This window comes from Mytilus californianus, unplaced genomic scaffold (genome assembly GCF_021869535.1).
Source record: "Mytilus californianus isolate M0D057914Y unplaced genomic scaffold, xbMytCali1.0.p SCAF_1, whole genome shotgun sequence".
NCBI classification, from domain to species: domain Eukaryota; kingdom Metazoa; phylum Mollusca; class Bivalvia; order Mytilida; family Mytilidae; genus Mytilus; species Mytilus californianus.
Genome location: NW_026262581.1, coordinates 49469296 through 49493045, shown reverse-complemented (window position 1 = coordinate 49493045; position 23750 = coordinate 49469296). Strand labels below are relative to the sequence as shown.

The 23750-nt window shown below is 29.9% G+C and overlaps 1 protein-coding gene and 1 long non-coding RNA gene across 3 annotated transcripts; one reads left to right on the top strand and one right to left on the bottom strand.

Moving 5' to 3' along the window:
- Positions 1–255: 255 nt before the first annotated feature.
- LOC127720462 (uncharacterized) lies at positions 256–6419 on the bottom strand. Its single transcript, XR_007990806.1, has 4 exons — positions 6276–6419; positions 4997–5032; positions 3659–3682; positions 256–282 (listed from the first exon to the last, which is right to left on the bottom strand). It is a non-coding gene; the product is annotated as an uncharacterized LOC127720462 (long non-coding RNA).
- A 1193-nt stretch (positions 6420–7612) lies between these two features.
- Positions 7613–18569, top strand: LOC127720279 (golgin subfamily A member 6-like protein 22). Of its 2 annotated transcripts, none has more exons than XM_052226799.1 (7): positions 7613–7645; positions 9779–9850; positions 10574–10720; positions 12334–12444; positions 14005–14055; positions 15091–16162; positions 17904–18569. In XM_052226799.1, the coding sequence occupies exons 1-7, from the start codon at positions 7630–7632 to the stop codon at positions 17944–17946; spliced, it is 1512 nt and encodes a 503-aa protein (XP_052082759.1). In that variant the 5' UTR covers positions 7613–7629; the 3' UTR covers positions 17947–18569. The 2 variants fall into 2 exon arrangements, with proteins under 2 accessions (XP_052082759.1, XP_052082750.1); XM_052226790.1 differs by having other exon boundaries at positions 14005–14088.
- The last annotated feature ends 5181 nt before the right edge of the window (positions 18570–23750 follow it).

The window sequence follows — 23750 nt, the reverse complement described above, 5'->3', positions numbered from 1 at the left end:
TAATGATTTTTATTTTGCACTTGAGTTCATTACAACCGCCTTTATTTGATTTTTTTAGTATATGATGTACTACATTTTAGAATATTCACAGTATATTTTTGTTTGAGAAAATTATTTTGTATTATTGACTTGAGCATTTGCCTCATGATGATATCACTAAGAAGCACCATGATACTATCTATTCACTGTTAACAACAGTTGTTGTTGAAATCAAAATTGTTTTTTATGTTTATATACTAGTATTTGTATATTACCTGTTACTTTTTTTTAGCTGCAGTACTGCTGAAATTGAAAAAAATAATTCTTCGGTGAGGTATGCAAACAAAGGCTGAAAATTCTTAGTTTTTTGTGTCATCTTGTCAAATTAATATTACAAATTTACATACAAAACGATTTATTAAATTTCAATGAACGTATTCTGAACAACACACTTACCTAGATTGTTTTTTGCCTCTCTCTTGACTACCAGGACTTTGTCAACAATTAAACAAATAAAATCATGTCATATCCTATGAGACTTTACTTTAATAGACTTGCATGGATCTAATAAGTCGCGATGTTTCGCATCCAGCTGTATGAAGTATAAAATCTCATACTGTTGTTATCATTTTGTTTTGAATTGTAGAAATTGGTATCCATATATTTATTAACAGCTGGAAACATGACTAAGACTTTTCTTTTTTGTATACTGCACTGCTTATGGCTTTGTTCTATGCAATACTACATTAGCCGATATTTGACACTACTTTCTTTTAACGGATAAGTCATCAGAACTTGATTTCAGTCAATCCTATCACTTTTCCATGCGGTAATAGCACGTGTTGCTTTGTTTCCACCTATCATTTTTATTATTTCTGTTTGGTGTTTTATTTTTTTTACTTTTTCCATCTTCTGTAATATCGATATCTTATATTAAGCTGCTTCCCTCAACTGATTTTTTTATTGTATTTCTATTATGTACTTTTTGCTATTCCTTCCAATTAGATTGAGAAAAAAATTGGATGTTGAAAAATAAAACTAGATTCCCCTTGAAGTTCAAATTCCCAAAAAGATGTGCTACGTTGAGTTAAGATAATTAACAAGAACCGATGAATAATGAATGTGGTGATGTAGAGACATCCACATTTCTTCTATTGTATGATGCGAAATCACCTGATATGACTCATCAACGCATTTCACTGAAGTAACACGAAGGATAAAACTAGTGGAGCAGTACCTTCCGTCTGGGTTTTTCCAGTTTCTGGTTTCAGTTATATTTGATACTTGTATCACTAAGCATTTGCAATGGCTACTGTTTCAGAATATCTATTATTTTCAAGATAAAAAGCAAACTGAAGATGTTACACACGTACTTTCATTTAAGCCTCATCCTCTTGTAGCCATGGGACAATGTTGCTTGCTTGTGTGGATATGAAAAAATACAACATTCAATATCCCCAATGAATTATTCAGATCGACTTTTATTGAAATTTGCTTGGTGCATGGTTTCAAAGTAGAAAATTTTTTATACGTAAATGACGAGCGACAAATGTTTTGATAGCAGTACTTTCCAAAATGGGCAAGGTGAGTAAAAAAATATAGTTAACCCCGTTGAAATATGAATTTGCCTATTCGAAATCAGCAACGTTGATAAAAGAAAATGTGTGGCAAACGTCAGCAACTCAACAAAACAAAAACCCTAAAAGACATACGATCTTCAATAGTGTACAGGGTTCTATACAAAATTCTAGAACATTAAATAGAGGCTATATATACTGGTATCAATACAAATCTTTCCCAAAAATGACAAAAAAATGCATTAACATGCAACAAAGACAACCACAACGATGTTCCTAACTTGATGCAGACACATGAACATGAAGCTGTTGCAGTTTATTTTTGTAATTTGTTTTTTTTTGTTGGTTTTTTTTTATCATTTTTCAACCCACTTTTAAATCTCGATCTATGGGTATAAACTAATTTTGATCTGAAACGGTCATATTGATCTGAACAGTCTCTTAATAGACTGTGTCATTTGGTCTCTTGTGGAGAGTTTTCTCCTTGGCAATCATACCACATCCTCTTATTTTTATATGAACAATACATTATTAAGTCATTTACAGTCTTTCAGTCAATAAACAGACCTATCCACTGCGGTAAATTCAGTACAGTTCAGATAATTCGCTTGCAGTGAATTAAGATGTTTTCAGTCTATGTTCAGACTGTTCAGTAGTTGTTATTTACCTGTACACATCAACATCATACTGAATTGTCTGAAAAGCTACTAAACAGAACTGAATTGACATCAAGCGAATTGTCTGAACAGTACTGAATTTACCGCAGAGGAAAAGTCTGAAAAGTAAACGAAAGACTGAACATCACTGAATAATTTATTTATTGTTCAGAATTTTGTAGATGGTGTTAAGAGCAAAATGACCGTTTAAGACTAAAATACGTTTATAGTTGTCTATGTATCTTAGTGTGTTGTCATTTAAAGAACTTTCATTTTTATAATAACTTGCCTTTTGTTGAAGCTTATAAGTTGACATTTGAATGTCTCTTCTTTTTTTTTTTGTTTAGTGTTGTTCGGTTGTTGTCGCATTTACGTATACCCCATATCTCCTTTTAATTCATTATCCAAACATAGGCATTTTTATGTGTGAGTCCACACACATACTAAAAGTCCCAAAAAGTGTCACAGTGACTCTGGTTCATACTATTACACAGGACTTGTGATTGATACAAGACCGTATAATATCAAGTTACAAAGTATTAAAATGAATGCAATGTAATTTTTGTTTTAATTCATTTCTTTACATTCGAATAAGTACAGTATGCATATACATGAACAATTGTTAAAAAAGACATTGACAATGTGAGCTGTTTCCTCTAGATTTCTTTCCAAATAATGGTAACGATTCTACCATCGGATAGGGAAAGCTTATGATTGATGAAGGCATCCACAGGGTAAGACTATGGGACCTATTTCCAAGAGTAACTATGAAAGTGATTTTCTTAAAAAATTAATGTAAAAATTCCCAATAGTAAAAACAAAGTTCCTTGCAAAAATATCAGGTAGATTACTGTTATTTGCAAACCTCTTCTTATATGTATGCCAAAATGTCGATGTAATTTCATAGTTGGTATTTAAGTATTCATTTCCAATAAGGGCTCATTAATTGCTAGGGTTAGTCGTGCTGGAAAAGTAAGGTCAGGGGACGTCTAACTAAAAACTAGATTCATGTGTAGTAAAGAGTTACGAAAACAGTCCCGAGGTTTACAGAAAGTGTTTTTTTTCTAATTTTATTGTTCCCTGAATTTTATCTTCTAAAAATCCACTGTTGTTATAGTTTTGTTACTGTTCATCTTGTAAACTATAAGCTTTCAGTTGATATATACTGATATTTATAGGTTATTTAGGTTGTTGTTAAGATAATTTTGAAGAAAATTACAGATCTCTAAACTCGATAGACTTATATACATACTGAAAAAAGTCAAAAGGATATTTATTTTGAGAGATAAAGAAATATCAGGCAGCTATGACTAAACACCAAAAAGTAAATAAAAAGTGTTGTAGAAGGTTAAATTTAAATAAAACAATATGCAAGTATTAGACACAATCTGTAAAAGTACGAAACTTCAAGAAATTAGAAGACTGTGCATAAATTAAGAAACTCACTCGCTACTCTCACTAACTGCTGTCCTGAAAAGTAAAGACAATATATTTAACTACAAGTGAAATTCAAAATATCAATGCTGATTTATAGATAATAACATGTATCACAATATTTTAGAAAGTCTATTTCGTTATTATTAGTTTCATAGATCCACAGCGGGAAACGTCACATACATTGCCATGCATATATATATCCGCGTGTAGTAGAGGGCCATATAAATGAACGATTTTTTGAAGATCTGATCTATCTGGGACATAATATATGTTAGTATACTATTCAAATGATCTATGAATATAAAACTTTGTTATCAAAAATCGAAAGGATGTGCAGTAATCTTGTCGTATCTCACTTAAAAGAATCAACATATTTCTAACTCTTAAGGATGTTCGCTACTCTGTTTCAAAATAACAAGCCTTTTAAAAGACTGTTTTAAATTTATAGTATGTAAATAACTGAACTTAAAAAAAGCAGAAAAAATGATAGGTCAGTGTCCTTATTTTTGAGATATAAGCAATTGAAAATTTGGCGGGAAATAATTCCCTCCAGATTTTTCATACATTTAACATTGGCACCTTTTTACTTTCAAAAACTATGAAAAAATAACAAGGATTTTATAGGATTTTTCAAATATGGCTTTTTAAACTATATGTGATAAAATAATGAATAGAAAACGGTAGGGGTTAGAGGGCAAATTTTTAAATGGCAGTACATGGATAAAATCAGAGGATTTCGAATATCTGGCAAAAAATCAAAAACAAGAGGAGCGAACATCCTTAACTTTAAACTTGGTCTACTTTATACATTATATATATCCTGTATGTACAAATCGGTGTTGACGACTGATTGATTATAAGCTTAACTGCGAAAGAGATCATGACTCGATTTTTCCGTTATGGACTTGTCATTTTCATGTTGAAGCATTCAATCAACACTCCTATGTCCGAATAATTGTTATATATTTCTCAGTTGATACATATTCAAGGGTTTTACACACTCTAGACGGTAAAGAACCCTTAATACATGTACAACTTTTTGAGTGAGGGGCCCATTTGTGACCTAATTGATGTGTGTCCCTATCTTCCAGTGGCAATCAGAACCTACTTATATAATTATATGTATCAATTGTTTATTTGTTCTCAACCCGAATATGCATGAAATATTTGCCACTGAACGCTGAGCAAGAAAAATTAATCAATCAATCTAAAGGCCAGAGATTAAAACACTTTGTTATTTTCTATGGAATTAGTATTTTCTTCTAACAAAACTCAACTTATGGTCGAAGCAGTTATATGAACCATATGAAAATCTTATAGAATCCAAGACACATTCAAAATACTCACCCAGTTTATTTTCCTTTTCCGTTTTTTCTTCCGCCTCTGTAAAAAATTGTTAAAAAATCAACAGACTTGATGAGAAGTAATGATCGTAAATCCTAAACCTATATTTATAAGTTATAAGTTTAGTTTAGATTAAGCATTTAAAAACAAGAATAAATATTCTTCATTATTTTTATATTTCTAATTGCATTTGCTACTATAAGACTATGCTTTTTTATCCACGTAGCTTTAAGTTTCAATATTTAACACGAATTAAAAATAAAAGTTACAAGGACAGATAACTCGCAACAATTTTCTTTCTACCGATTATCATATTTAGATAATAATACTTTACAGAGGTACTATTCTTTATGAATATAATGGTAACAAGTAATTGAAAATTTACCAAATTACAAACTTACAATGCTATCTTAAATTTAATCTAAAGTATATTTTTTTTTAAACTTGACATGTTGAACTGTACTTGTCACATTACTTTACGGGTATTCAAATTTTGGTAAATTTCCAATTATAATTTAATGTTTTATGCTTTTAGGTCATCATGTTTCTTTTATATACTCGTGAATTTCCTTTTTGTTGAACTTTTTATATTTTTGTTTAACAGTTTTTTTTTTTTGTAATAATGTATATATACGTTTTCTGTGTAAACGGCAAATATTCTTTCAACAATGACAACTTTTTTCGATTGCGTCCTTTGATTTAAATGGGGACAAAAAAACTTTGATACTAACATGAAAAAACAACTGCATGAGCTAAAAAAGAAATGAACAAAAAAAGAAATATTTTAATTCCAAAGATGCCAATTATTTTTAATCTATACTGTTATTGTCGAAAAAGGGGGGTCCTCAACAAAAGTAAAGAAATGTCAACTCACATGTATCAACAACATACCTTATATAAAGCCAAATTATAAATTCTTATTTATTTTGGGTACTAACTATCATTTCAAAGAATTTCAAAATCATATATGCAGAGATGAAAAAAACATGTTCAAATCTGTTGACTGTGGAATAACAGTATTGACTTTTTATGTTACTTAGACTTTCATGTCATATCTCTTCCTTTTCATATTTCATATTATATCTACATTTTAACTGGTCATGCAGGAAAGACCATATAATTTTAAAAAAAAAACAGGTTCTTTTTTCATAATACCGAGGCTGACATTCAAACAAATTTACTAGTATAGCAAAAACATTATTTTGATAATATGGAAGCTGTTTTCAAATTAGAAGCAAAATTAAAATTTCACAGTTGAAAAATTACAGATTATCAAGATTACCTTCTGTGGCCGTCTACTTCAACACTGATGAAAATGATCATCAACAAAATACAAATTATTGGTAGTTTGGACATCTTGTATGGTGCAAGTCCAGGTCAGATCTGACACCAAGAAGGTTTATTTCGAGTTATATAAACGTCAAAAATTAAAGTTAACAAAAGAAATTGATTGTTGTGTACTTGAAATGGATTTTTTGAAACTCAGACGTAAAACAGTGACATGATATATTTTTTTTGTGTTCAGAAAATGAATTGATTAATATTCTGTTTACAATTCCCTGTAATTTTTAACAAGATTTAGTACTGAATTTCCAAAGTTCATTAAGTGAAGATTGATTTTCTTTTTCTATTTAGACCTTAAAAAAGTTCAAATGGAAATACTATGTTCAAATCGTCGATCTGATTCAATACAATTAAAAGAATCAGGAATAGTGGCGACTGAATAGTGGCGACTGTATCTTTAAATTTTTTCTATGCAATCAAAAAGATATCTTTGGTCATTTTATATCTATCTTACCGCCAAATTCCTTTTTCTATTTTATAAAAAATAACAAACAACCCGTAAATGGCTAGAATACGAGATAGAAGTCCAAAAGTAAAAAAAAGTTAAAATGTAAACCCAAATTGAAACGTAGCAATAAATCGAGATATTTCCGCTTGACTGTAAATATTAGAAAATATGTAAATATCGTATTTCATTTTTTTGGATTTTTAAATCAATAAAATCTTTGAACTTTGAAAGGATTTGTTTACTTGTCCCAAAAGTAGACTTGTTACATATATGTAGCCAATCTTATCATGCACTTATTCAATTTCAACACTTTTACTTCGCTTAATTTAAAATATTTGTGTAAAATGCTTGGCACAAAAAGTGAAACATTCGATTATTTAGCTTTATATATCAAGCGTACAGAGTGTGTGTATATCATTCAATTTTGCATTAACACATATACAATCATATTTTGACCAACAAATCAATAACAGTTCAAACTAAAGATGTCAAATCTACAAGAAAACACGATTCACTTTGGATGGAATTAATTCAAGAAACGGAATCCTCTCTTTTTATTCAATGGCTGATCGTTTTAAGTTATTTCAAAAATCTTAACATATATAGTCTTTTTTTTTTCTTCTCCAAATATCAAACTAAGGAAGTAAACGGTTTGTGGTTCTGTGAAATATACTGGGAAAGTTGCAATATTTGTTTTGTTTTGTCAAGGATTTGTATAGTAAATCCTTGGTTTTGTTAAGATTGGAATTTCCATTTTCGTCCGTTGTAGACTAATTTTGACAGTTATCGGCGTTTGGTTATTATGTTGATTCCAAGCGAACTTCCGATTGATTTGTTTATCAAAATGGATACCCCTTTTGGTAAAAACTCTTTTTTCTTTAATATCTCTTAAGATATAGTATATACAGTCTTAAAAACACATTGACTACTTTGTTTAAGACATGGAAGCAATGATGCAAACATATTCAGTATTGCCAGTTAATGATATTCAGTCAAAAATATCGTCCTAAGATTTCCCGAAGTTTTTCCACATTGTTTACAAAATGTATTTCGCTATATATATATTTGCCGTATGCATTTGTTATGTACAATTAATCAATTCTAAGATTAAGCTTTACAAAATACGCCACCGCAATCCAAAATACTTATACTTGGTTGTAGAACGTTGAAACGAAGTGGACAAACATCATGATCACAAAACAGAGAAATATTTTCTTGTAGAAAAAAGCTACATTAGGTACACAACAGCATTATACATGTATTCTCAAACAGACTTTCTGTTTGCAAGATATCACTTGGTAGGTTACATGTATAAAAAAAGTAGATGACTTTGATTTTACAATTATATGTTTCATTTGTTAAACAAATTCAGCTGAGCTTAAATAATTTAAGCTCAGCTGTTGAGAGGTGAACAGAGATCTACATTGACTACTCAGTACAATAGACATATTTACACTATTATATACATGTAGATATAGGAAGATGTGGTATGAGTGCCAATGAGACAACTCTCCATCCAAGTAACAATTTATAAAAGTAAACCATTATAGGTCAAGGTACGGCCTTCAACACAGAGCATTGGCTCACACCGAACAGCAAGCTATAAAGGGCCCCCAAAAATTACTAGTGTAAAACCATTCAAACGGAAAAACCAACGGTCTAATCTATAAAAAAACTAGAAACGAGAAACACATATGAACTACATAAACAGACGACAACTACTGTAATCAGATTCCTGACATAGGACAGGTGCAAACATTTGCAGCGGGATTTAACGTTTTAATGGTACCAAACCTTATGCAAATTAATCTTCCATTTCTTAAAATCATGCAAGTTCCTGCAAAATTTTGCATCACAGTTAAACAAATTTACGTTTTATCCTGTATATTAAAATCAGTGATGATAACTGATATCAGTTCCTCTTTTGATAAGTGACAAATGTTATCAAATAACCTGTGGAACAAAAAATATCCAATTGTTTGGGTATCTTCTGTTGCTTTACTTCATATTGAAATAAGTCTATGAGGATGAAACATGATCCCAAAATCTTGAAAATGATTCAAAATCAAATGTTACTACAAACAAACAAAAAATATTGTATTGGGCTATTTACATAGATAGAATTATTTGTTGAACAGCATTACACAATTAGCTGCTATAGGCTTTTTTTAGCACTTTTATTTTATGAACACAAATACATTATGTCAATGTGTTAATATTTCTGTTTTATGTTTAAAATATAACCATGATAACACACACACAATTTAAAGGTAAACGCTCCCTACGCATATATTTATATGTCTGGGATTTTTGTAGTGAAAGCATGAATAAAATTCACAAAACTTTGATTTTTATTTTTCCTGAGTTCAGACAAATTGAATCTGCTGGTCTGTAAACCAAAATTTTTTTTAAAAAAACCTTCCCTATCAGGGTAGAAATGACTTGTCAAGAATCAAACACCCTCTTTTCCTTACTTTTATGGTCAAATTGGCTTTGAAATTTAACTGTCTTTCATTATTGATTAAATTGCATACTCAAGGTAAAAAAAAATGAAGAAAAAAATGAATTGATACCTTCGTTCATAACTTTCCCTGTTTTCTAAAGGAGGAATCTTATAAACCAATGTATTTTTTGTTTTACCAATAAGTTACAAAAATAACACTCAAACAGATGCATTCGGCCATCTTTTACTTTATTACAAGTTCATGAGAAAATCCATGACTTTTTTGAAGATTGAAACATTAGAATGTTTAAATTTATTAATAATAATCTGTTTCTAATGGTTCCAATTAATATTCTGTAGCACTTTTTGTAAGAAGAATAAAACAGAAGTTGTTTGTATTACATTGCACTGATTTTTTTATTGATACAACATGTATAAGACAAGCTGGCATGTTATTGTCAAGGCCTGTTACTTTTTTGCCATGTGTCACATATATTAATTTTTTCTGGTTTAGTATTTTTTACAATGTTTTGTATTCTTGTTTTTGTAGTTGCACAAGTGACAGAAGACTTAAACACAAGAAAAATATTGCAGACAAGGGAGACAATTATGACATTTACAGGTAGTTAGGACATTTTTATTCTTCCAATAAAATAAATAAGTCATGGTATTTCAGAGGTTACATTCATTCTAAATATGCATACATAAAAAGGTTGTTCACTAAAAAAACATAAATTTCTTAATCCACCACAGTATTTTATAGTCCTTTCCAGAAACTCATTTCAGGAATCCGGCATTTTACTCTAAAATTATGATTTGAAGTTTTTTATCTCCCTTTTCCTGAAGTAGAACTGCTTGTCTTCTAACATACTTGTAATCAAACTCCATAATAAGGCTGGAAATGTTTGTAAACTAAAGTAACACATTGTTTTCTATTTTATTCTCACCATTGTTCTGCACTGCAACAAACCAGTATTTATACAATTGCAAGATACTTCCAAACAAAGGAAATAATTTGTATTTAATTGTAATTTTAAAGCCATTCAGGTTTTCAGAAGTGAGTTTCTAAAGTCTAAAGTGAACTACCCATTTACCAGAATTCACTTTCAAATTCCACAACAAAGAGTGATTATTTTTAACTAAATCACCTTGTGTGGTTTACAAATTTATAAAACATTCTGCGTAATGTACAAAAATATGTATTTGCCATATCAAAATTTTCATGTTCGATGTCTATTCAGAGGGATTTTTAATGAATCAATACTACGGTACAATGATTTAATTTAAACCTGTTAATTCTTTAAATATTTTGTGAATTTATAGTATTTTATTTCATTGAAAACAGGCAGACCACCGAAGGATGCATCTCATATAGAAGAAGTGAAGTATATGATTGAAACCTTTCCTCATCCAAACTTGGATGGTGTGGTTCACCAACAGGATACAGGTGGAACAGTTCCTGTAGATAGTGATATTTGGGGAAAACTCACAGGTAATATCATAAGGTGTAAAATGCAAACAGGGATGGAAAAATAGATGTGGTGTTGATTTATGTCAATGAGACAGCAACCCAATGTCATAAAAAACAAAAGACACCTAGAGGTCAACATAGAATCTTTAAAAATAAGCAGGTGTTTATTCAATACAATATATGTCAAGTTCTAAATCTGCAAGTATGTAAAAAGTGATAAAATACAAGAGACTATATACATCTGCCATTTACACCAAACTCCTCCCCCCAAACCCAACCCCAACCCCAACCCCAATGCAAGGTTTTTCTGATAATAAAACTACCACTCTGTATTGTATGATAATCCAAAGGGTCCTCCTTATTGCTGTCTCAATGATGCCAGGGGGATATTTACTATTGATCACTCATCACTGTATTCACACTTGACAGGAGAATATATTAATAAATTTATAAAGTGATATGTTCCTTTTCAGATGACTTGTTTCAATATTCTATAACTATTCAGCAAAGGCTATCAATAATTCCTATTCAAAAAATTTAACTTTTATCCAATTGCTTGGAAAAAGTTACTCTCACTATTTCTCACAAATTACAAACATGTGCTCTCACATATTACAAACATGTGCTATATTTACTAAGTAATATGCATGTCATTGTGTATAAGGAGATAATGACCCCAACTTTCAAATCCTTTTGAAAATGTCCAAATCCTGTATCAGTAGTTCCAAGATCATCTCTAGATCTTTTAGTTTAATTTTTATTGACAGTAGTCACAGGACATGCCAGGTGTGGATTTATGAGGGCCCCCTAAAAACAAACAAAAAATGTAATAAAGGTTAAATTACAGCCAATTTTGTGTCTAAATAGGGTCCTATAACATCAAATCCTGGATCTGCGCTTGCATGCCTTATTATATAGAGTATAATATTATAATTCATTTGTGCATCCCAGTATAAATATTGAGTTAAAATTGTTTCCGGTACTTCTTTTGAACTTTTGTGCCAAAATTTACATGCAGTAAACATAATATTACAATTTTTGATGCATACTGATTAAAAGTGCATATTTTAAGATCCTTTGTTGATTTAGACATGTTAGAGTAAAAATGTACAAAAACTAACAAGAAGCTCCAGTCAGACAGGACATCATACTTACCTAATACATCCAGTCACCAAAGATTGTAGGAAATGGTCATTCTTCATATAAACACTGTCAAGGATTGGAACAAACTGCCTCCAGATATCGCCACAGCAAAGTCTCTTGAGATATTTAAGTCACAAGTGACCAACACCTCTAACTAATCAACTCAACAATTTGTTTTTAACCTGTTTTTAATCATGTGCAATTTGCCAGAATATTCATCATGTTGAACGTTGGCAGTATTTGGAAGAAGGAGAAGATACTAAAATTTTGAAATATATATATATAATCACTGCTTTGTATTATATTGTTTAATACACATGTTCATACATTTTAAGCATCTTTGAATACATAGTACAAAATAAAAAAAAGTCACAGGGTACTCAAAGTACTAGCTTTACCAGCAGTCATAGAATGAGAAAAATACAGACTGTTCATATTAAAAGCTCTCTGTTAAAAATGTGATTACACATTTAATCTGCTTCTTTTTTTAGATTTTAAGTCCCTTACTGAGGAACAACAAAGAGAAACCAGAGAGTTTCTGTTAATGAAATTCAGTGTAGAAGATTTACAGTTAGCATGGGACCAATATTTTGTGCAGAAAGGTAAATAAAATGAATATTCATCAATTCAAACATAAAATTTTATGAAGTTTCTTATTATAAGTCAAGTCCAATTTCAAATTTTCTGCTTTAAAAAATTGTGGGATCATTTTTATGTTCGATCTCAGCTTCAAAATATATAATATTCTTTGTTGACAGGTATTTAAATATTGAAAATCTCCATATTTGAGATTTCAGTACATTGAGGTGATTCAGTGAAAAAAAAGTCTTGCTAGCCTAGAATATCAAGAAAAAATTGTAAATCTGGGTGCTTACTGATGATTTGGTCTGATAAATTCTATATTGTCATATCTTTTTCTAATCTGTTAAATAAATATGTGTATAATGGTATCATAGTGGTGGAAATAGAAGTTACCTGATATCTGCTTTGAAACTTTTACATAGTTGTTTGATATTTTCATCCTTTGCCTTGCAACCAGTGGCAGATCCAGAAATTTTCATAAGGGGGCCCACTGACTGCCATAAGAGGGGGCCCTCTTAGTCATGCTTCAATGATTCGCTATATAATCAACCAAATTTTTCCCACAAAAGGGGGGCCCATGCAGCCTGGGCCCCCCACGAAATCCGCCTGTGGTAACATAAGTAATTTTTTAATCAACTTTTTGTAGTCTGATATTGATAATTACACAATGATTCCTTATAGATTCATCTAAAAATAACATTTTTTTTTGTGTAATATTATGCTTTGTATTTCAACTTGGTATATATGTAATTTGTTTAATGTGAAAAAAATATGCTTCATGTTAAAATCCATCTTCAAAGCTTATATTTTCAAAAGAAAATTTCTTAAAACTGACAGCATTGTTATCAGGAGAATTTGATCAGCTTATCTGAGTTTAAGACTGTCACAACAGTATTCAAACAAAACTAGGTTCAACTGATGATTAAAGATATATCAGATACATTTCAGTTACTTAAAGATGAAACTCTACATTGTTTCTATTATAGAATCTTTATTACAAAATACATAAATAATTAGAATTAGCTTTTGTATGCCAACATTCACCTCAGTATTACAATAATGCAATTTCTTTTCCCAAAGTGAAAGTTTGTGCAAGATTAAAAAAAAAATGAAATCCTTATTGCCTTTATGTTTTTGTAGATGTTTTAAATATAAATAAGAAGATGTGGTATGAGTGCCAATGAGACAACTATCTATTGAAGTAACAATGTGTAAAAAGTAAACAATTATAGGTCAAAGTACGGCCTTAAACACATCAAAACTTTCATCACCTTGAGTTACAGTTATAAGCTTGTGTTTTTGTTACTTTAAGAGTTTGTTCATGTGTCTTGTTGGATTGAAGTCTTATTATTGTATTTTCATCTGATGAAAAAAAAACTATTTTAATGTAATGACGTTGGTCAAAACCTGACATGTAATAAAAATCAATCTGTTTATCTATTTTATTATTGGGAGAGTTGAAGAAAGGTTATATTTGTTGCAAAATGATTATAGAGGTGAAAAAAAATTAGAATGCCTACATCTCCCAACAAACTTAAGCTCATTTAATTTTCAGTTTTGCATTTTTGTTATATTTTCAGGAGAAATCCCAAATTGTTTACAGTACAGAATCTTTATCAACAACTGGAGAGGTAATAAAACTAAAAGAAGGACTCAGTCACTAGGTATAGTAAATGTTTGGATTGTTCAACCAAACTCTGATCATACAGTGAAATCAAACATTTCATAGTCATGAAATATCTTCTGGTTTAAGAAAAATACAAACGTTGTTGTTTATACTTTTTAAAAAATTTAAATGATATAATTGGTTGAAAGTTCAAATCAGTTTACTATGCTGTAATGGATTATTATTTTTAAAATGCTTTGATTTCATTGTAATATACAGAGTTCTGTAAATCTTTTATATATAATATTGAAATTAGAAAGACTTTTTCAGTTTGTTTGAAATATTAACAACAAAAATATCTCATAACACCTTAGAAATCAAGCAGAGTTTCTTTGAACATTAAATAAAGGCAACAGAACTATACCGCTGTTCAATAGTCATAAATCAAATAAGCGAAAACAAATTGGGGTCACAAACCAAACCAGAGGGAAACACATCAACTATAAGAGGAAAACAACGGCACAACAAAAACACTGAAATGCAACAACAAAAAAAAAACAAAAAAAAACGCCAACGTACATAGAAATGGACTATTTGATAACAACTGCCATATTCTTGACTTGGTACAGGACATTTTAAGAAAAAATGGTGGATTGAACCAGGTTTTCTGGCTAGCCAAACCTCCCGCTTATATGGCAAGGCTTTTGTCAGAATATCTGTGAAATTAATTCTATATGTAGATGTCAATACTTTTAGTTTGTGGGTCTATTCTGGTAGTGCTTTCAGGTTCTGTATATATTAAATCAATGGACAATTTCTTTTTTATTAGATTTCACACAAACCCCAGAATCTCTTAAAATATGATGGATGAAAACAGAATAATCAGATTAAATAGTTATATTGCATTTGCATGTATTTTTCCAAAATTCTTCATTTTGATGAATGGACTTGTGTTACATGTAAAAATAGAGTTATCCCCCATTTTAAGATTTATGGGCAATTTTTATCCATAGACATCTACTTATAATTTTAAATCATATTTTTGGATTCTATTTTACAGCTGAAATGATGAGAGCTTTAGAGAAAAAAGATGATGAAATTTACCAAGAAAGAGATGAGCAGCAATTATTACATTCTCAACTGGAACTGGTCAATCATATTTACAATGGACAGTTGAGGCGTGTTCAGGATCTAGAACAAGATAACGATATCTTGAGAAATAATGTTCACCAACTAGAAAACGAAGTGGAGCAAAAGTCAGAAGATATTAATCATATAAGGGACATTACTGAAGTACAGGGAAGACATGTGTACCAGTTAAGGAGGACAATAACACAGAAAGATAGACAGATATGTGATCAGTGCAGTAAGTTGAGGGATTTAGAGGATACTAAGGGGGAGTATGGGTCGGTTATTAAGAGGCAGAAATTGATGATTAAAGAAAAGAAAGATGAAGTGAAGGCACAGAGTGCTATGATTAATGAACAGAGTGCTACAATTAATGAACAGAGTGCTACAATTAATGAACAGAGTGCTACAATTAATGAACAGAGTGCTACAATTAATGAAATAAATGTGAAAAATGATGAACAGAGTGCTACAATTAATGAACAGAGTGCTACAATTAATGAAATAAATGTGAAAAATGATGAACAGAGTGCTACAATTAATGAACAGAGTGCTACAATTAATGAAATAAATGTGAAAAATGATGAACAGAGTGCTACAATTAATGAACAGAGTGCTACAATTAATGAAATAAATGTGAAAAATGAAGATCAGAGTGCTACAATTAATGAACAGAGTGCTACAATTAATGACCAGAGTGCTACAATTAATGAGCAGAGTGCTACAATTAATGATCTTATTGAGCAAAATCATGACAAATGTAAAACCATAAATGAGCTTTCTGAGAAAATAGATATGGAAGTTCATGTTGGTCAGACCAAAGAACAGATTATAGCAGAACAGAGTCAGTTGTTAGAAGAACAGAAGGCTATAATTGTAGAACAGAATGAGAGATTAAGGAAGAATAAGAAGGATGATGAAGATTTAAGAAGACAGTTGACAGAACAAGACAGAATTAACCAGGATCTGTATGATCAGTTAAAGGATGTTAAAATGTTGTGCAAGTAAGTACATGCTATGCCTCCATATGCATTTATATACAACATTATTTATATATACAATGTTTGCATATAAAATGTAGTCACAGTTAAATATCTGCTTACAACGAAAAACCAAAATTAAACATTAATGTCAGTATTTTTATAGTCATGGTTATGGGTAATACTGGTTATTTACTGATACATATACTGATAACTAATTTGTTATTTTGATTTGATCACCTCCCCCTGTTTTCTAAAAGAATAAGCATGTAGCACAGTAAGTATATCTATTTACCCTTTTTTTGTTTTAAATATATTTATGTGCTTCATTTACAACTTTATAAATTATTGACACATCAGATAAACTATTATCAAACTTGATTTTTTTTTCATATAACTTTTATTTAATTAGATTATTATACATCTATCAACTTACAAATCTACATGTACATTTTTGTACAATTGACATATTATTTCATACTGTATTAAACATGTTAAAAGGAAAAACTAATAACCATTTCAAAACAATCCATGCAAGTATTTTAATGCTATTAAAGAAGTATTGAAATAAATGTTAATATCAACATATTCCAAGTTCAAGTAGAGAACACTTACATGACTTATATTTTTTTAAAGTTTTTTCTTCATTTTTTTAAGGTGGCTTATCAATTGAAACATTACTACCTCTTGTATGATATTGAAATATTGCAACCAGAAATATATCAATAGATTTGACATTACTGGTTTTAATACATTTTCCCACTAAAATTGTCTCCCTTCTACTTCTACAATAATTACTATTCATAAAAGTACAATTCCATAGATAACTAAAATCTCAATATTTTTTGTCATCTTCAACATACATGTACTGCCAAATGAGAAAAATTTAAATGCCAACAAAACAGTGCACAGTTCTTTTTAAAGTTTGAACACCAATAAAAGAATTACACCAAATAGGAAAACTATTTGAGACATGTTTGGAGAAGGACAAGGGGAGATTATTCAACATGTTCAAAACATTAAATGAAATTTGTCAAAATTATATACATGTACATGTACATATCTTGAAGGATATATATAAGAAATTACTTGTTACATTAAGCTGACTTTTAATGGATTCAATTCATTTTAAGAAATTGAAGGATTTTCAATCATTACATTTTAGATGGATAGTTTATTCTTTAAAAACTGATAAAACAAAGGTACAGTAAGCAACCAATAATATTTTCAAACTCAACAAAACGAAAATCCTTTCACTGTTTGACAAAATCATATGGACTCACATAGACAATAAAAGCATTTATATTTCCCTATATTTGATTACAAGCATATATATCATGTCTTAGTCTTTCTTTACCATGCAATACTATACTTTATCATTGATCTTCACAGACATTTAACAACCAAAAATCACATCACAGATGTCAAGTCTTGTATTATTTTTAATTTTAGTTTCTTGTGTACAATTTGGAGTTTAGTATGGCGTTAATTATCACTGAACTAGTATATATATTTGTTTAGGGGCCAGCTGAAGGACGCCTCCGGGTGCGGGAATTTCTCGCTGCATTGAAGACCTGTTGGTGGCCTTCTGCTGTTGTCTGTTCTGTGGTCGGGTTGTTGTCTCTTTGACACATTCCCCATTTCCATTCTCAATTTTATTCTAAAAGTTAAATAAATATTCCAACTTCAGTAAATAAAGGAGATATAGTTGATATCAGTTTGTGCTTGTTGCAAAATGTCACTCATGAATGATTTCTATTTTCAGTAAGCTCATGATGAAAATACAAGCCAAATCACAGAATCAGTAGAAGTGGTAGATTCAGCAAACTCTTGGTGCAGCTAAATTATTATTTACAGTGTAAACGTTTACTTTGTACAGTGTATATATATATTGTGAACGAAATTACCATAAGAATATAGGATTTGGATTACAGACTAGTGTCAAATAGACTCTCAGGAAACTTGTGTTCTATAATTTATACCAGTTTTGTTTATTTTGTTCACTTGTTAGAGAAATTTTAAGGGCACAGTAGACTTTAAATATATTGACCTCATATGCATTTTGACCAATGAAGAGTCCTGCATTTCTGTGTAAATGCTATATTGTTACTTGTAGATTTTGACTACATATGTATTCCATGTAAATGTGGGAACCATATAGTTGATAGACATTTTGTCCAAAAACTAACCACTCATAGCTGTAGGATCATTATGTTTAAACAAGAGCTACATTATGCAAAATCCAAACAACACTTATAAAGTTGTTGTTTTGTTTCATTCATTGAAATGGAAAAGCAATATTGCATTTAAGTACATAAAGTTCACACTCTTTAATATCATATAGGGCATCTATGTTTTGAAACATTCATACAAATATGTGTTCACTTTGTATATTAGCAGTTACATATAAATACCACTGTTCACACTGATATTTTTTACATATGGTTGAATCTGAAATAATTTTGTGTCATAATTTGTATAGTAATATATTGAAAATTCAGTTATTAAAAAAGAATTCAGTTTGTTCTGTCGGCCAGTTCATGATTGCATGATAGGATATAATGTGTTGGTCTTCCTGAATGAACAGAGCTTACGATTACAGTTTTTATTGAAGAGTTATTATTGTCATTACAGTAATCCTTAAGCTTTGTCCATTCCAATCAATATATCAATAACATTTAAATATTTCCAAAAATACTTGCTTTCATGGGAGATAACTCAAAAATTATATTTGGCATGTGAAGAATAGACTTGCTGTTAGACCTATGATCATCTGTTCTGTTGTTAAGCAGCTGGATTAATTTTTTTAGAAGTATTGAAAATGTTGATGATTGGTTGTAAATAATTTTGGATATGAACTAACATTGATTAGGCTGAATGTATTTCAGTCATTGTTATTTTTGTATCAATATAACAGCTTATACATAATTTAGTAGTGCTATTTAAAATAACCTATTTTGCTTAATGTTAATTATCTTATGCTATGTTTTGTTCAAGCAATGTATATTTCTGTTTTGTTTGTTATATGAAGTTTATTATTATTGCTTAAAATATGTTTTTGTATATGTCTCTTCCTTCTTTTGTGCTATTTCAGTTATGTTTCATTTATGGAAGAAAATTATTAACATTATGAAAAATACATATTAAGGAAGTTCGCTACTCAGTTTCAAAATAACAAGCTTTTCATAACACAAGTATATATTGATATGGGATTAATAAAGGAACCAAAAGAGCGAACAAAGATATAGGTCCGTGTGCTTGTTTTCGAGATATTAGCCATTGAAATTTTAGCGGGAAAATGTTCTCTCTTGATTTTTCATAGCTTTATCATTGACAAGTTTAAGTTCTCAAAAACTATTAAAAAGTAACAAAGATTTTATAAGACCTTTACAGATGGCTTATAATTATACATGTAAAAGATTTATAAAAAGAAAAATGGGGGTTAGTGGGCAAAATTTTTTAAGGCATTCAAATGGATAAAACCAGAGGATTCCCAAAATCTGACAAAAATTCCAAAACATGACAATGCAAGCGAACATCCTTAAATCACAAATTTAAATGTAAAATTCACATGAATTTTAAATTAGTAGAAATTTTTGAAGAGAGAGAGTTCTCATAATACATATGATTATAAGCATTTGAAAGGAATATCATGCTACATGCAAAAGTCATATAAATGCACATGAATCCTTCAAATATAGTCCAACACTGCCACATCTGAGGTATCCAGTATTACAATTATATAATCAAGACATTTACACAATATATGTCTCAATTCCAGTTGATGTGTTCAAATTTAAATAAGCAGCTGATTTGTTTTATATTCTGATATATGAAAGATTATTTACCAACAAATTGTATACTTTTATATCCATATATTATTTGTATATATTAAGAATAAATATGTAGTTTATTATTTTTCATCATTTTTATATTTCCAAACATGCATGTAATTTATGCTGCTGGAGATTAAGAAACCACCAGTCAGTTTAATCTTTCATAATATTTTCACCTGTTATCAATATGACATCAAGAGTTATGGCTGTAAAAGTATTTTTTGAGATTTTACTTTACAAAGAAAACTGCAAATATGTATGCAATGCTTTCATATAAAACTAATTTTACACAATATCTAGAAAGAAATCAACCAATTGTTAGGCTATGGTAAGCTGCCTTAATGCTACTAATAAACCTGGTGTATGAATTTTACCCCCATAAAATATGTCTAATTTCTGATTTTCATAATAGTATCTACCTATGATCTTAATTTCTATTTCTTTTCTATTTTATCTTTTATCTATCATGTCTTTCTAAATCTTTTATAGTGTATTAATTATATTTTATTCATATGAAATTTTTATAGGTAAAATTTTTTAGATATTTTAATAAATATGAATAAAATTTTATGTACATGCATTTATGCAGTTTAATCTGCACAAAAGAATTTTATGTAAAAATATATTTATAAAATTCTTTATTTATTATGTACAGTGTCTAACACAACTTCTTTCTTGTCTTTTATGTTGTAATTTTATACAAAAAATTGTACATTGTTTAAATATTAAAAGTATGGATTACTTTGTTTTCTATATTGAAAGTAGATATATGTACAATTAATTTGTTTTATGGACAAAAAACTTTACTTCAAAATGCATTTATTAGTTTCTGTGTTTTGTTTGTTTTTTTAATTACATGTAATGTATTACATTTTAATCACACTCTGGCTGTGATTAGCTTTTAGTTCTGTACAACAATTGCAAGGGCTGTTCCACAATTTAATATGTGTGTTGAGGGATTTGCTTAATAAGAACTTAAGATAGCAGTTAATTGGTGCTCAGGGAAATAATTCATTTTTGGTAAGCTGCCAGCTGGATACAGAAAAAGTACATTTTCTTTGGTTAACTTCAGTAACAATTATTTAAAAATATAATTTCTTAAGTTTTCAGAAGTGTCATAAACATGTACTTCTACAGACCAGTTGTAAATTTTTAAGTCAAAATGTGCTGCTTCTCATTAATTCATCCCATGACCTCTTGCAGATTTGATGAAAATACCCCTTCACAATATGTAGTTGCTATACTGCATTAGCACTAGATATTGTGAAAGGCCTTTTAGTTATGATACATTTATTTTAACATACCGTACTTGTAAATGCATTGAAGGTGAAACCATTAAAATATATGAATATTTAGTTTGTTTTTAAGTCAATGAACAAAAATCCAAGCCCTATTTGTTCTTTTATCTGAATCATGAAAAATATTATGCATTTTTTGTATGGAACATGTTTCTTGGTGAAATGACTGCAACTATCATTGAATGGAAATTTATTTTTATGCCCCATCTACAATAGAAGTAGGGGCATTATGTTTTCTGGTCTGTGCGTCCGTTCGTTCATCCATCCGTTCATCCGTCTGTCTGTCCCACTTCAGGTTAAAGTTTTTGGTCAAGTTAGTTTTTGGTGAAGTTGAAGTCCAATCAACTTGAAACTTAGTACACATGTTCCATAGGATATGATCTTTGTAATTTTAAAGCAAAATTAGATTTTTGACCCCTATTTCACGGTCCAGTGAACATGGAAAAAGATAGTGCCACTTCAGGTTAAAGTTTTTGGTCAAGGTAGGTAGTTTTTGATGAAGTTGAATTCCAATCAACTTGAAACTTACTACACATGTTCCCTTTGATATGATCTTTGTAATTTTAATGCCAAATGAGAGTTTTGACCCTGATTTCACAGTCCAGTGAATATAGAAAATGATAGTGCAAGTGGGGCATCCATGTACATTGGACACATTCTTGTTATAAGGATAAGTTGAGAGACTTTCCAATTGTTGAGTTTAGTTGAAAGCATAGCTGTCTTAGAGGTCCATATGAAGTTGTTTGTGTCATTTTGCTTTTGGGGATTTCATTTCTTTAGTTTTAAGTAAACAGTCTAGATAGTTGTAGAAAATACATTTATATCAAAGTTATGATCTGTAAGATACACTTCAATAAAAGGAGAAATGGGTATGAAGTAAAAAGCAATGTGATGGAAACAAGAACAAAATTTATCCAAAAATATACATCTGTATGTCGCCATACAACCCTCAAAGGGTGGACATGCTCTTAAGCACCACACATCTAAACAGTTACTAGTGTTGAATAAATTCAAGAAATGACATATGATTTGTAATCAACACTCAGTTCTTGTAAATGGACACAAAAACATTGATAAAACAACAAGTCTAAGATACCTGATTAGAAACAGACTAAACATATAGTTATTTTTTGTGTGTAAATAATCAACAGTTGGTCTTGGTCATATAAACCTATTTGTAGATCTTACTTTGCTGAACATATTTGCTGTATACAGTTTATCTTTATCATTAACACTATTCAAAATAATAACCAAAAACTGCAAAATTTCCTTAAAATTACCAATTTAGTGGCAGCAACCCAACAATGGGTTATTAGATTCATCTGAAAATTTCAGGGCTGATAGAACTTCGCCTAATGAGCACTTTTACTACATGTCAGATTTGTTCTAACTCCTTCGATTTTTGAGATATAAGCCAAAAACTGCATTTTACCCCTTTGTTCTATTTTTAGCCATGGCGGCCATGTTTTTTGACGAAACAGAAAATAAAACACAAACTTTATTTTAGATAACCTAAGGATCATTCAGCTAAAGTTTGGTTGGAATTGGTTCCGTAGTTTCAGAGGTGAATATTTTTTAAAGTTAGAAAACATAATGAACAAATTGTGTAAAATTGTCCTAAAAGGGCAATAACTCTTTAAGAGGTCAATTGACAATATTGGTCATAAAAAAACCTATTTGTAGATCTTACTTTGCTGAACATATTTGCTGTATACAGTTTATCTTTATCATTAACACTATTCAAAATAATAACCAAAAACTGCAAAATTTCCTTAAAATTACCAATTTAGTGGCAGCAACCCAACAATGGGTTATTAGATTCATCTGAAAATTTCAGGGCTGATAGAACTTCGCCTAATGAGCACTTTTACTACATGTCAGATTTGTTCTAACTCCTTCGATTTTTGAGATATAAGCCAAAAACTGCATTTTACCCCTTTGTTCTATTTTTAGCCATGGCGGCCATGTTTTTTGACGAAACAGAAAATAAAACACAAACTTTATTTTAGATAACCTAAGGATCATTCAGCTAAAGTTTGGTTGGAATTGGTTCCGTAGTTTCAGAGGTGAATATTTTTTAAAGTTAGAAAACATAATGAACAAATTGTGTAAAATTGTCCTAAAAGGGCAATAACTCTTTAAGAGGTCAATTGACAATATTGGTCATAAAAAAACCTATTTGTAGATCTTACTTTGCTGAACATATTTGCTGTATACAGTTTATCTTTATCATTAACACTATTCAAAATAATAACCAAAAACTGCAAAATTTCCTTAAAATTACCAATTTAGTGGCAGCAACCCAACAATGGGTTATTAGATTCATCTGAAAATTTCAGGGCTGATAGAACTTCGCCTAATGAGCACTTTTACTACATGTCAGATTTGTTCTAACTCCTTCGATTTTTGAGATATAAGCCAAAAACTGCATTTTACCCCTTTGTTCTATTTTTAGCCATGGCGGCCATGTTTTTTGAC

What these genes read in the sequence shown, in the direction of transcription:
- LOC127720279 (XM_052226790.1), top strand. An exon ending in AAGAAGGACTCAGTCACTAG is followed by an intron (nt 14,089 to 15,090) that starts GTATAGTAAATG and finishes TCTATTTTACAG; the next exon opens with CTGAAATGATGAGAGCTTTA. An exon ending in GATGTTAAAATGTTGTGCAA is followed by an intron (nt 16,163 to 17,903) that starts GTAAGTACATGC and finishes TTCTATTTTCAG; the next exon opens with TAAGCTCATGATGAAAATAC.